The sequence below is a fragment of the Melospiza melodia genome, chromosome 2 (genome assembly GCF_035770615.1).
Source record: "Melospiza melodia melodia isolate bMelMel2 chromosome 2, bMelMel2.pri, whole genome shotgun sequence".
NCBI classification, from domain to species: Eukaryota; Metazoa; Chordata; class Aves; order Passeriformes; family Passerellidae; genus Melospiza; species Melospiza melodia.
Window position 1 is genome coordinate 10895786 of NC_086195.1, and position 15663 is coordinate 10911448.

Below are 15663 nucleotides of genomic sequence, written 5' to 3' on the forward strand. Positions count from 1 at the left end.
ACAAAGATGGTTGTTCTGGGTATCCTGTCTTCAGCAAGGTCCAAAAGCAGAAGATTAAAAAAACATTTACCAGTAGAGCAAGCACATTATTTGTTGGTTTTTTTTTTTTTTCCCATAATTACACAGGCTCTAGCAGTTGCAACTCACAGACTTTCTGATCCACCACTTGTTTTTGGTGCTTATAAGCTTCAGTGAATGTCTCTTCTGTGAACTTCTTAGTAACTCTTTGAATTCAAGTCTATTTTAGCATCTGCAGCCTTCTGTTGGCAACAGGTTCCACAGCTTCGCTAACTCCTGGGTGAACGAACACATCCTTCTGCATGTGCATCTGCCATGTGCTGGCTTTATCCCAGGCCTCTCCAGCTTCTTTTAGTGGATCAGTGCTATTTAATAGCTTCAGTAATGGCACAGGGATCAAGTGCACCCTCAGCAGATTTGCAGATGACCTCAAGCCGAGGGGAGCAGTTGACACACCTGAAGATCAGGATGCCGTCCAGGAAAACCTGCACAAGCCTGAGAAACGGGACAATGGCCATCTCATGAAATTTAACAAGTCCAAGTGAAAGGTGCTGCAGCTGTGTTGGGGCAATCCCTCATGTCAATCCAGGCTGGGAGGTGAAAAAATCAAAAGCAGCTCTGCAGAGAAGGACTTGGGGGTGCTGGTGGGTTGGAGACTGTGCATGAGCCAGCTGTGTGCATTTGAAGCCCAGAGAGACAAATATGTCCTGGGCTGCACCCAAGGGCTGTGGCCAGCAGGCCAAGGGAGGTGATGCTGCCCCTCTGCTGTGCTCAGGTGAGACCCCCCTGCAGGGCTGCACCCAGCTCCGGGTCCCAGCACAGGAAGGGCGTGGAGCTGTTGGAGGGAGTCCAAAGAGAGCCACCAAGGTGATCAGAGGGCTGGAGCACCTTTCCCACAATGAAAGGTTAAGAAAATCGTTTGGGCTGGAAAAGAGAAGGCTTTGGGATGATCTAATTTTGGCCTTCCAATACCTGAGGAGAGCCTGCAGAAAAGCTGGACAGGGACTTTTCACAGGGGCATGTGAAAAGTCACATTTCACATTCCTAACATCTAATGTCACATTCCTAACATCTAATGTAACATTCCTAATATCTGTTTTGTCTTAAGGCCATTAACAAAGAGGGAATGGCCTTAAGGTGAAATAGGGAAGATTAACATTAGTTATTAGGAAAAAAACCACTGTGAGGGTGGTGAGGCACTGGAACAGGTTTGCCAGAGAGATTGTAGAGGGTCCATCCCTGCAAGTGTTCAGGGTGAAGTTTAATGGGGTTCTAAGCAACCTTGTCTAGTGAAGGGTATCCTTGTCCACAGCAGGGGGATCAGAACTAGATATCTTTAAGGTTCTTTTTTACTTGTTGGAGGAAGACTGACCAGTCCTTTGTTCTGCTGGTTTCTGGATTCTACTCTTTCACAGTGCTAAGTTATCCACTCTTCTCTTTCCATGAAGTGAGTCTTATCATGTTTTCTGCAGGGATGTGAAGTCACGTGGACATTAAAGGTGATCTTAAGGTTGTACTTAGCTGTGTAAAGAAATGTCCTTTAAGAGTCTGAAGATCTATATAATCTCATAGCTGTCTAAATAGAAGTATAAACAGCATATTTTTTTAGCCAAGGCAGCACATATGGACCATTCAATTTTGAAAATTGTGAGCTTTGATTATAAAAATTATAGTAATTTAAAGGAGGACTTAATTAACATAAGGTAGAGTACTGCAAAAGATTTGGTTCCCATGCATTTAAATGTATGAATTTTAAATGATTTACAGTCTACTCAAAATCAAGTTAATTTTCACTGGAACTCTTGTGATAGTTTTCCTGAAATGTCAGTGAACCAAAAAATGTCAGAATGAGAACACATATTTGAATGAACAGCAAGCTATTATTTAAAAAATGCCTAAATTCCAAAATGCATAATTGATTACTGAAATCTTCTCAATTTATTGTAGATTCATTTGAGCTAATTAAAAGCAAGTAAACATGATTATAAAATAGGAAACAATTTTTGTTTCTGCTGTAGTGTTCTTTATATAATCTATTTATTCTGTGTTAATTATTGCACTTATGATCATTTTTATGTATTCTACAATTTTTTTTCTGATTTGTTGTTGCACAAGTTTGTATTCTTCTGAGTGAAACTGAAAAGTAGTAAGTATGAAGTTTGTTTTAAATATTTGTGTTCATGCTCCCACAAACTTTATTTAGAACTACAGCACATGAAAGTCCACTACAGACCCCACCTTCCTGAAACCAGCTCAACCACTCCTCTGGGTAACTCTCCCCAGTTCACCTACTGGGCATGATAGTCTGTGGTGTGGAATATCCCTTTGGCACCTCCCTTGACCTGCTGCCCACACTGCTGGGGATGCAACCCAGGACAATATTGGCTTTTTGGGTCACCTGTCCCAGCTGTGCTCCCTCCCAGTTTCTTTTGTTGACCTTCTCACTGGCAGAGCATGAGGCAAAAAGAAAAGTCTTTGACTTAGGATAAACATGACTTAGCAAAAAACGAGACATCAGTGTGTTATCCACACCATTCTCATTCCTAATCCAAAACACAGCACTGTAACAGCTACTGAGGAGAAATTAATTAACTCTGCCCAGCTGAAACCAGGACACTGTCACAGCAGAACTCCCTCTAGGATGATACTTATGCTCAGGCTGTTCCAGTGCTGTAGACTCATAGAAGGATTTGGGTTGGAAGGAATCTTTAAAGGTCATCTAGTTCCCACCAGGGCTATCTCCCAGTAAACCATGTGTGTCAGAGCTCTGTCCAGTGTGACCTTGAAGGTTTCCAGAGATGGGGCATCCATCACTTAACCTGTTTCAGTGTTTTACCAGAATAACTGTATAAGAAAATCTTCCTTAAATCTAGTCTAAATGTTCTCTCTTTTAGTTGAAAATTATTACCTCTTATCCTATTGCTATGGAACATATGAAAATATCTGTCCTCATACAAAAGACCTTTAAACTGGAAATACCAGAATACTCAAGAAAATTAATACAAGTGCTGTAAATACTTCAGATTTTGCACAAAATTTGTTTCTGTTCCAGAAAAAATGGGAATCTCAAGATGACATTTGTCCCCAGATCATTGGGGCTTAAATAATTTAGTAGGAGTAAACCAGCAACATTTCCTACAACTTTAATGAAAAATTTCCTGACTATGACAGTAGCAGAAAATTTTGAAAGCAGTAATGAACTGCAGAAAACCAGTTGTTTATTTTGTAAGTATCTTTGAATAAAGGCTCATTTAGTCCTCATTGATTTAATAGTGTGTGACACTAAACAAAACTGGCATTACTCATAAAATCTTTGCATATCTTTGGTTTAAATTCCAGCATTCAAGGGCTGATTAATGTCAGGCAGTTGCCTGAACAAGCCTACACTCCACAGTAAATAACACTTTTTAATTAGTCCTGATGTGGATTGGAGACTGAATATCTGATTAACATTCACAGCAGCAGTTGAGTGAACTCTGTGAATTGTGTGAACCCATGGATTGTGTAACCCACAGTAACCTCCCAGTGTTACATACATCACATCCACACACTGCCCATATATTGTGGTGATATTTGCATAGCTGCTTCCCGTAGGCCCAGTAATTCTGAGAAGAGTGTGCTGAGTCAGACACAGTGTCCCCTAATGCATTAGTTCTGGCAGGAATGATGTGTGGGCCTGCTGGAATGATGTTCAGGACCAGCCACTGGAAACTCACCTAGGCAAATCGAAGAGGGTGCCCACGCCACAGGGGTTCCTCTTTGTGCACCCAGGGCACTTAAGGTGTGAGGATTTGCATGGCTCAAAATATCATCCTTGATGATGGGGATACTGTTCTATAGGCATATGGCAGGGACAGGGTGGTGCCACCTGCAGTGGGGATGTTGCCCAGAATTCTTCTAAAAGAAATGCAGCTCTAAGTCTTTTTTTAATACTCCTTCACATCAAAGTTTTCTTTTAAAATTGTTGAATAAAACTTTTGAGAGGAAAAATAGATTTTTCTCATGTCTATTCTCTTTTGCTGCCTTGATTTATGCATTCGGGGATGTCTTTGGGGATATTCTTTTCTCAGTTTCAGAAAATGGCTCTGATTTTGGAAGATGGAAAGGTCTGCATTGCATATGTGGAACTGCCCTGGTGAAGCTTTTGGTGTATGATACAGTGAGTTCCATGGCACACTCCGAACCCTGATGGATGCAGATCTGAGTCTCTGAGACTGAGCTATGTGGGCTTCAATTCGGGAAGTCAAAATCATCTTCCCCAAGCTCTGGTGTTACAAATGGTTTTCCGTGGTCAGATGGGTGGTACCTCTTGGGTGCTGGTTCATTTCACTGTCTTCAGGCTGCTGTTATGTATTTCTAGCATGGTTGGTGGTCATCTGTTTCCTTTGTGTGGTTTCAGGGTGAGGGCTACTTTTTTCACTGCCCTACTTTTATAAGAATGACATGCAAGCAATTAAGATTAAAATTTAACCCTACATTATCAGTTATATGTTTGCATATCTATGTATATATCAATCTATAGTTAACTGATGAGCACTACATGTGGTACAATCCAAAAAAAAGATAAATACATTTCTAGAGCCACTCAGAAGTTATTAACACAGAAAATGCAACTGAAATCTCATTATTTCTTCCTTATTCTGTCTACTGCAGTCAATTTTTAATGATTGCATTTAAAGAGAAATTCATCTTATGTTGTTATTTTTATTATGAAAGGAGATCTGGATTCACAAATGCAAGTTTTACATTAATTCCCTTGAGATTCTGTGTCATTTATTGCCAGATATTACAAAGGACACATATAACAATCATTTTTGGTAGGCCACCATAATTAGTTGTGATTTAACATGCATGTGCATGCTACCTGCTGGACTGCTGATTTTTTGTGGTAGTTCAAAAATTTGTTGGGTTTGTTTGGCTTTTTTGTTGGTTTTTAATAGGAACCAATTTCTCACATTTAGATAACGAATCATATGTGTTGATATATTAAAAAAATATTAAAGCCAAGGAATGGATGCTGTTGGAAAAACTGTATCCTTTTAGCCATGTAGTTTTATAGGCAGATGTTCAGTCTCTAAAGTTATGCTTGACTTCTCCAGGTGGGAACAAAAAGAGGAGTAATCTATTTTAAACTCCTGCCTGAGCTCAAGCAGAGGGGGTATACTTGCTCTTTTAAGCATGCCATTTAAATTTATATCCCATTTACTGCAAACAAGCTTGTTGGGAATAAGAGCAGTGGTTGTAGGGGAAGTGCCAGAGCAGCTCTTGGTTGTAGTGCATGCAGTGAGTCCTCCTGCTCAGCTGGGCTTCAACACACAACAGTAGTTAATAGAGAAACCATCACTCTGAATAAATAAATACTGGCCTTTCTTTTTGCCCAAGTGAAAATGATCACCAGCCAGCTCAGATGGGGTGGCACGGATTTTACTATTGCTACAGATTTAAATGGCAATATTTCAAATAAATATTTACTAAATTTAACTATTCCATGTAACAAGGTGACAGGGCGTGACTATGTGTGTGTGCCAGGAAATACTGTTAGTTTGATTAAATGTTTGTGACTCTTAAGGATAGAGGGCAAATCATCCACTTACAGTCAGTGCTAATGGTTCAGCTGAGACAATGAAAATACTTTTGGAAGAAAAAAAATATTTGCAAACAGTGCTATCTCAGATATGCTGAGAGTTTAGTTCTTATTTGGCTACCAAATTGTGTTTATTTTTCAGGATGACTGCTCACTAGAAAAGACTGAATACATAATTTCATTACTTATTTGTTTTCTGGGTGATACCTCACTTCCCTTTCAGCATTCATTTGTGATTTTTGTTCAAATAATAGTGAGGTGTTTCCTCATCAGGGCATGTTAATGAAAGACAAAAATAAAACAACAAAAGCCAATCCAATAATTATTGGGAATAGAAGCATGACAGTAAATGTCAGAACTCATGCCTTTTGCACTTTCTCAATGAGTGCTGTCTAATAAAAAAAAAGTGGATGATAAGCTACAATGGCTCAGTTTACCCAGCTGTCCATTTAAGGTACTTTCTCAGTTTTGGTGAGCAGTGCCACCACTTTCCAAACACACAAATGGAGCTACCAGTGTTTGAGTCATTGTGTAATGTCAAGCTGAGTTTCCTGCTAAAGCTTTTCTGCAAATGGCACATCACATTTGCCTTTTACATCCTAGGCAGAAGAGAACTGAGCAAGATTGTCTCTTGTTTAAATAGCATTTTTTAAATAGCACTTCAAGTAATACCAGTGCTTTAAAAATAGGAATTTGTTCTTTTTGTTTTCTTATTCATGAAAATTGCTGTTGCTTTGTCTTATTTGATTACAGTTGCACCTATTTAGAAGCTTTACTATTTGCCTATTACAAATATAGACAGTAGGAGAGGTTTTTGTTTTATTTATTCTCAAAGATGAGATTATCTACCTAAAGGGATTCCAAAATAAAATTTTGAAATTCCATTTATCCTTTATAAACTTTCTATATTCTGTGTAGACAAGATTTAATCTCTAAGCTGATGAAAAAATACTGCTAAAGCTTGTCGGTCAGTAAGAGGAGAGTCCTAAGTCAGAGAGGGCATCTTCATATGTGAGGAAAACAGTATGTCCTACATATCCTGCATCTCAGTGTAAAAATTAGGCTGTTCACTAAGAATCAAAACACAAATAAGAAAAAAGGCAAAAATTTCAGAATCCTACTCTGCTCTCTGAGGTTTTACACTAAAGTTTGTTATTTTCATCAAGACTGATGATACTCCCTTCTATTCTGTTTCCTAATAACAGAAAATAATGTGTAGGGAAAAAAATTACTTGAGTAACAAATATTCATGGAACAGTCTGCTGTGGAGCTGTTCCTCTCTTAAATGAGAATTTTAGCCAAAATTGTTGCATTTGGCATCTGCTAGATACAGCTTGTGTTTCTCCACTTATAAGTGGGCTGTCTCTTCCTTTCAAAAAATTCCCACATTTTAATCTTTTCAGCTCCTAGTGTTTAAAAATGCTGTTAAAACTCTATCCACTAGAGCCCCCCAAAATGCCTAAACACTGTAAATTTAAACAATACATGTATTCTCAAACATGTAAATATGATTAACATTCCATCTTTTACTGAAAATTTCATCTATGATAAGACTATAAATAAAATTAGTTTTTAGTTTATGGTAGTTTTCTTCTTTATAGCTCTCTTTGCAGAGTGGGGAACATAATTATATTTATACTTGAAAAGAAAAACAGCTTCATTGCAGTCAATTATTAGATTGCATGAAGCTGGCTGTCCTGTCAAAAGAAGAGCTCCTGTCCTTGGCTGAATTGATAATTCACTTTCAAACCTTGTAGGAACTTGCTGGATGTATGTTCATTCCCACTTCCAGCAGGTTTCTTTTGATGCCATTGCCAGTCATCCAGTCCTTAATGGCCTTGAGCATCATATGCTGCAAAATAAGAAATGCTTCAATGACATTTTCTGGCTAGATTATACTGGTGAAAAAGACAGCTGCCAGATTTGTTTTGTGTTTCCCTGTTAAGCTTTGTATTGTTTAAAGGAAATGCAGTAGATGCCAACCTTGAACACCCACTGCTTGCCAAACAGGACTTTTGTTTCCTTTAGAATATTTAAAATCACACATTTCTTACTTTGGAGGTGAATCTCTGGGAGCTAAGGAAACATAGGTAGATATACTAACATAATTGTGCTTGTCAATGCATCTCTGTTTCTGTTCTGGGTATGTTTGGCACTTAAAATGAGATTTTCTGATTAATGTTAGAATGAAAATAACACAGTATTCCTCAGAAACTTGGGTGTGTGCAGCTGTAATGACACTAGAAAAATAGAAGGGCTGTCCTGAGGGGAAAATACACTTTTACAAGAACTGAAGTATGAGGAGGGTCTGGTATCATTCCCTAACTTGAGGGTCTGTATATGAAACCAGCTCCTACCCTGGGAGTGTGTCCTACCCATGGACATGAGCTGCCTTCAGACAATTGGTAGAACCTGCCCAGTTCCTTATTTGAGGCAGTGTTGGGTGTTCTGGGCCTGCTGCAGGTGTTGTGGGTTTTCCTGTGTTGAAAGGCACAGAAACATGTTATTCTCTGACTGGGAGGACAATGTGGGTTCTCTAGAGGAGGGCAGTACAGATTTCTCCTGGTTGGCCAGCAGCAGTCTTTTTTAAAATACTGGTGCCCATCAGTTACTCCTCTATGTAACTCCCTGAAAAATTAGGTTAGAGAGCAAAAAAAGAGATGTTTACCATAAAGCCTGGGAAACAGATTGGATCCCTGACAGTAAGGAAGCAAAGTTCTTATGCAGTGTTTGACTTCCAACTGGCCAACAGAGAGTTTCAGCTGCAGCCAAAGGGTGCATCCATGTTCCAACAGGGAAAGAGAATGCTGAAGGGAGAGAGGATGGAATAGCTGGCAAGTCATTGTTTGATGCTCCCCATGAGTCCATGAAGCTAAGGACTAATTAAACATTGCCTGGTGCATCTTTCTTCCCTCTGGAGTGGGACAATATCCTTTTCTGCTGTAGCAGTAATCCAGCATCAATGAAAGAAAGTGTCAGTCACTTTGATGAACTTCCCAGCAGAATTGAACAATCCAAAAGCAAGGACGTTGGGGAGAGAAATTGAACTTTTAATATTTTTAGCAGAGCAAGAATAAGTATTTATAGTCCTTCTTTTATTAAAACTGACTTAAAAGATCTGTTGAGAGTAGTTCAATATAATTTCTTTATTGTTTCGCAGGGTGAAACATCAAATATTTTGACTGCAAGGAAAGGCTGATTCTTTCAAGTCTTACTAAGGGTGACATCTATGAGCCAACTAAGTTTTAATTTCTTTCATACTGACTTCTACTCAGCAAAATTTAGAGATTTACAAACTGAACTTGAGACAATTACTTGAAAAAGTTGTATAAAGACTCATGGCTTATATCCTTCTGCCTTTCTGGATTGCACCTCATCTTTTAAATTTTTTAATTATCAATCAGCACACCGAGGTCCTTGCCAAATTGCAGGCACCTCTGCCTCTCTGTTCCATAGCCCGGCATGCTGGGGGCGCAGATGGAATGCAATGCAGCTCCCTCCCAGGCTCTGCAGTCCAGGTTTCCTGTCCCTTGTGGAGTCTGAGGTCTTGTCCCAAGATCAAATCTCAGTTGTTTCCCTGTCCTAAAAGTCTGGAAGGCTTCTGTGTCTGTTATAGTAAGCTGATCTTTCTTATGTACAGCTAGTATAACCTTAAACCTTTTTTCTGGTGCCATGCTGAACCTTGAATTCTCTATCTTTAGGGTGCATTTTATCTTTCAATATATTCTCTGTCTGTCTCCACCTGCTGATAGTTTCAGTTGCTAGATTTCCAATATGAAATGATAGTAATAAGCCAATAATGCTGTAAAATGCAGAAGAAATAGCATCCAACTTGTCTTACTGTAATAATCTTCTTACAGTCTAGTCTGCCTCAAACAAAAAGTGTAATCTAATGCATATTTGTCTGCAAAAGAAAATGAAAAGTCAGAGATGTCTTCTTCAGCCAAACTTTTACCATTTGTAATTTTTCTTAAAAAAATGTGAAAATGTATCTGTTGCATGACATTTTTAGGAAACAGTAAAAATATATTCTCATTAAAGAACTTCAAATAATAGTTGTGTTTCAGTTTTCTGTTATCATGTATTTTGTTGGAGCTGTTATTATGGGCTCATTGCTTGAAATGTGGTGTGTTTATGAACCTTAGGAAATAGAAATACATTTCTACCCTTCATGTTTGTGGGACAAAATTTATGGCTTGTGGTTTAAGCCTGGCTGGCAACTAAGCACCATGCAGCTGCTTGCTCACTCCCCACTCCCTCCTCCTCCCAGTGGAACAGGGAAGAGAATAAAAAGGAGAAGTTTGTAGGTTGAGATGAAAATTTAATAATTGACAATAATATTAATGATAACGATAATAGTAATGATGTAGATTTGAAAAATAAAACCCAAAAACCATACAGATAAACCCCAAGAAAAACAAGCGATGCACGATACAGTTGCTCACTACCCACTAAGGGATGCCAAACCCCATTCCCCTGGGCAGTGTGTGGCTGGGGTGGGGGAAGTGAGTGACGAGCTGTGTGGGGCTTAGTAACAAACTGGGCTTAAAACAGAACAGATCTTTCTGGTGCCCAGTGTGGGGCTGATGTGCCAGGCCCCCAGATCCACACAATCCAGTAATCCTGGTTATCCCTCTCCTCCACCTGACTGGGCAGGGCCCTCTAATATTGATCACAAGATTCCCCACTTCATCATAGAAGTGGACTAGGACTACTTTCCATAGAGTCAGTAATATAACCAGCCCTTCAATTCTGCCTGGGAAACTGTTCACTGGAAGTTGGAGCAACAATTTTCCTTAAGGCACCCCATTTGTGGTTGCTTTTCCCTGCCATTCCTGCAGCCGTGCCTCTAGGGTTGAGATATGCTTTCAATCCCACTTCCTCGTGTCCTCTCCATGGTCCCACTTAAACCTCAACATTTGTTCTTAATCACTGTCTCTTCCTTTCTTTTCCTCTCTTTTTCCAGCTCTCCCCTTCCTGTTTCCTTTCCCTTTGCTCAACTTTCCTTTCATGAAGAATTTGCCTCTGCTAATTTGTTCTAAAATGTAAAGCTGCTAAGAGCTTTATGCTAATCAATTTTTTTTTGAACTTTAACTCCTTGGAAAGCAAATGTTTATGGACAGATGTATTTGTGCCTTCTCTGGGCAAGTTATTTTCTAATTATTTCATTACGTTCTCTGTATTTCTTAAATAATTACTGACTTGCATGTATCTCTGAATAGAGAGCTTTTCATAGAACACCAGCTTTTCATGTAATACTTCCCACAATATTAGCTTCCTCCTTAATGTATCTGATGAATAAGCTGATTAAATAATTTAGTTGTTTGATAAAATTTATTTGTATAATTTACATAGAGACAATGAGGTCTATTATAGAGTCTTTGGAAAGAACACAGGAATGACAATGATCGTAGATAGCGGTGAGATAAGGAGGAACAGGCTTGATGTTTTAAGACACCTAAATGTATTCAAACCAAAAAATTTTCATCTGCAGTTATCTATTAAAATTGGTTTCTGTCTATTTCCTGATTTTCCTTTTTTTTTTTTTTTTTCCTTCTTCACCAGATTTTGTGGTTTGTAGGTAATGTTCTTTGGCATTAAATTGTTTCAGTTCCTGTCTGAGTTTAGAACACTTCAGAGATATAATTTTAATCTTCTTAATTCTGAAAGCTTTCAAGAATATATACATGCAGTTGAGTTACTACATGGAATATTCTAAGTATGCTTCACTCCCTTACAACACCTGGGGGAAGCCTTTACTGCAAATTCCACATTTTCCTCACGTGTTACTTGTACGGTACTACATAGTTCTAAGACCACATCCTATGTAGTTGACCATGGTGTTGTGTAGGGTGGTTTTGGGGTTTTTTACCATACCAGTGTAATTTGTGCATTAATTTCCTCAGTCGTTCTTTAGGTTGTAAGGTTAATTTAATCCACAATAAATCAGGAATCTTATCTTCCTGTATCTATCATGGGGTTTTATTTTGGTAATTTTCTTTTAAAAGAGATGCCTTGGCTTTCCTTCAGGTCCCTATGTATTGTGTAAAGATAAGCAGTTGCAGCCAACAGCTCTATCAGTAAACCAAGAAATTTTTTGTTTTCATCTTTATTTCACTCAAAGACAGTAAACTAAAATTATATATAAAACATATATATATATATATATATGTACTTAATCCCTCCTCTTTCTAGTAATTCAGAACAAAGCCTTATCTTACATTTTAATTTTGTTCTACTTCTAGAAAGGAATTTCTGCTTCTAGTGAAAAGTCAACATATTCTATACATCAAATATCTTTCGTCCTTCCTGTGTCCTGTACTCTCTTGTTTCCCCCATCTCTCCCATCACTGTGAGTTGGAGAAAGACAATTGACTGAGAACCAACAACTCAGGTGGAAGTTTTCTGGGCATTCTTGAAATATAGATTTTGGATAAGTTTGTAATATAGGGTGAGTAATAAATCAACACGTGTAACAAATAGTAGAGGAGAGTATTCTGAACATTTCATTTCTCTTAGGTAAAGAGCAGTGGTTTTAGGTCACAACCTAAAAAAGTTTTTTAAAAATCTTATTTTCAGCAAGAATGTATAACAAATGACTAGATATTTGTTTGGCAAGTCACTCTTGGTTTTTCTCTGTTTTCAAAAGTTTGAGTTAACAGACATTTTCCAATGACACAATAAATTTACCTGATGCAACTTTGAGTCCTGTGTATCTCAGAACTTACTGCAATGCTGATCCAGTTAAGATATTCAATCTGTTTGAGGAAGGAGACATAATTACCCCATTTTCAGAAAAACAACTTTCCTCAGGTTTAAAATGATATGTGTGGCAGTAGTGTAGGGTGCTTTAGTGTATTTTTAGTTGTGATTAATGGAAGGTATACTTCCAAGACACTAAAAAATCAATGGAACTTTTGGTTTAAGGTTTGCTTGTAATTAATATGTCCTGCTGGGGATAATACTGTGCTGTGTCTTTAGCTTCTTTCTAAAATCTTTACCAAAAAAACACACCCCAAAGCAACATATTATTTGTTAAGCAGAATTTTTGACTACCTAGATTGATTTCAACATAAAAGTTATGAATACATTAAATGCTGAAAAAAAGAAGGAAAGACAGAGACACAGGGAGTTATGAACGCCAGTTTTGTTTTTCCTGTGTGATACAAACCAGTATAATTGTATTCTATTGTCAAAATGTCATTGTGCTCATATTCCCAGAGAAATCCAGTAGCATTATGGGCACAACCCTTTCACAGTGTTACAGAAGGACCTATTGATCACTCCAACTTCCTAAAGAATTTGAAAAAGCTCCCTTAAAGTGCATAGATCTTCTGTTTTCCCTCTGCAAAAATGACTTTTGTTCTGTAAGATTAGGAACAAAATAAGGTCTCTGATTTAGTTGCATGTTTTAATTTTAACTTTGTCCTACAGATTCAGGAATTCTGTACATGACTTGACTCACATAATGGCATGAACACGATTTTTTATCCCATAATGTAAAACATTCTTATATAACTATTTCACATACTAAATATGAGGCAGGAAATACAGTTTCTGGGCATTATTACTTAAAAAGATAATTCAAGGTGTTGAGTAGTGCAAGTAAATCATATGTGCATACGTTCAGTACTGGTTTTCAGATATTAAATGAAGTGGCATTATGTGTGTTAAATAGAAATTAGCTTAGTTGAACTGGGTTGTGCACGGTGTGAAAACTCACTAGAAAACAAGGATTTCCACTCCTGCAGAAAATTTGTGGTGTTGTGGATTTTTTTGTTGCATGAAAGAGAAACACGGCCTTAGCAAAAACTGAAGGGATTGAAAAGAGCTTTTGCTTCAGAAGAGCAGTCAGAGAGAAAGATCATTGGAAAATAGCTAATACACTCAAGTCAGTGCTGTACCAGTAACTATGTGTTGATGAAAAAAAAATAATTTCAAGCTGAATACTGTCCTTAATTCTCTCCTCTGTTCAAATATCCTTCCAAAGGAATAGGTACTTCCTAACAAAATATGTTTTTCATAAAATTCCCAGCTCTAATGAGGGTTGCAGTGAATACCAGAACAACATTGTTGACAGGAAAGCAAATGTTTTCTCTATAACACAGACTCTCTATTTTACGTTGCTGTGTGGTAAAAATGGAAGATGTGCAATATAGGTCATCATGGCATCAATACTAGAAAATTAGAATACAGACACTTGCTCTCAAATCAATCAAAGCATCCATCAAACTTCACAAATTAGAAAAAATGTGGACATGTGAAATTATTTTGCATGGCACAAAATAATCACTACTTTTTATTGTGGTTCTCAATAGCTCTCATACATACTAAAATATCTAAAAATTCATAGGTGCGCATAAAACTTGCTCGGTGACTAGACTATAAAAATATGTCTATATTTTAATATTTCTTGCTTTAGTCAAAGCATCAGATCAGAAACTTGGTTTGAATTTTAGAAAGAGTGATTTTTTTTTTTTTAACATTGTCGCATGGGGAAAAATCACAAGTATTTCCTTTCATCTTTCACTGATCCTAAGTACAAAATGTGAGTTTTCTGTCAGCCCCTTAAAGAAATAAGGCCACAATCCAGTACAATTCCATGGCCTATGAAAATACATCTGTTTTTAGGATCCTGACTCGTATACATCTGGCTCATCTCTCTCTGTGTACTTCCAGTGTTTTTTCTGACACATTGAGCTCATACTAGGCACTTAAATTTTATATCACTTCCAGTGCATTTTTTTTCTTGTTTCTTTTCTTGTTTTTTCTTTTTTTTTTAATTATTTTCCTAATTTTTTCCTGATTTGCACCTTGATTGCCAAGTCTTCTTTGTTTTCTAGATATGTTAGTATTTAGTTCTGGCTTATTTGTTTGAAATAATGACATGTACTTGAAATAAAGTGTCATTGTCTCTTAAACAATAGAGCCCTGTTTAGGACAGATATATGTGTAAGAATCCTGTGAGACTAAATGTGTTTTCCTCTTTTACTTTGTGTCCTACATTCCATTTATATTCTGACACTGGCTTTTTACAGCTTTCTGGTCTTTTTTTTAATTATTATTTTTGGCTTTTGAGCTAACCAGAGGGATTGTTTCATTTCAGTTTGGAAGACGTCACATTGAAGACCTTTTTAATGATTTTCGAGATGGACGAAGACTTCTGGAGCTCCTGGAATGCCTTACAGGCCAAAAACTTGTAAGTGCTTTGTAACACATTTACTGTGTATTGAAGTCTTAAAGTTGTGATAATTGTAGTAGTTGAGTTCACTAATTTCTTCCATTGATGAGGGCATGTGGAAACTATTTTTAGGGGTCTGATTAGGTTTCAGTTTCATTTGAAGTTGAGGAAACCTTGTGAGAGTTGTATTAGGCAATAACACTTTGCAAGGCCTATAATTGAAATGAAAATATTCTGCTTTATTGGATACACTTAGTAAGTGTGGCGCTGAGAAACAAGGCTGAGGCAGGTTTAATTTAGATATCTGGATTTTAGCTGGAATAGAATTTAATGTGTAGAATTAGAATGGTTTTCTAATTTCATACATATGATCCATCTTCTCTGATTGTACTTGTCTGAAAAGAGAGAACTGCTGCCTCTTATTAACCTGTAAATTCTAAAGTGACAGAGTCACACACATTTTTTAATGCCTTCTCTTGTGTTCCTGGTTGAAATTTGTAACTACAGCATCTTCTCATAAGAAGGCTGGGAGACTGAGAATCAAAATCCAGAGATAATGCACCTGTACATAAATATTACACAAACTGATGCTTATCTGTTTAGTTGCCATAGCAATGTTCTTAAATTGTGCCATGCAGAAGACAACTAATCATGATAAAAAGAATCTAGAATGAGCTAATTTTATATGCATTTTAATGATTCCTTCACTGAAAATTACTTTCTAACTGTGGATCCAGTTTTTTTCACAATTAACTTTATTTCATGTTGGTAGCTGCATAATCCCAGTGTATGTTAGTATTCTATTCTCATAAATTTATGAAATAGAAAACTACAGGTGTAATATAAGATGTGAGTTACATATTGTGTACTCTACATTCTG

At 37.3% G+C, this 15663-nt stretch overlaps 1 protein-coding gene across 10 annotated transcripts in view; it reads left to right on the forward strand.

Moving 5' to 3' along the window:
* The window catches only part of DMD (dystrophin), a 1043904-nt gene that overhangs the window by 243175 nt on the left and 785066 nt on the right, over window positions 1-15663 (forward strand). For all 10 annotated transcript variants that reach the window (XM_063182212.1, XM_063182260.1, XM_063182196.1 and 7 more), the window contains exon 3: window positions 14709-14801. In XM_063182212.1, coding sequence (XP_063038282.1) covers window positions 14709-14801 — 93 coding nt within the window. The remainder of the gene's footprint in view (window positions 1-14708; window positions 14802-15663) is intronic.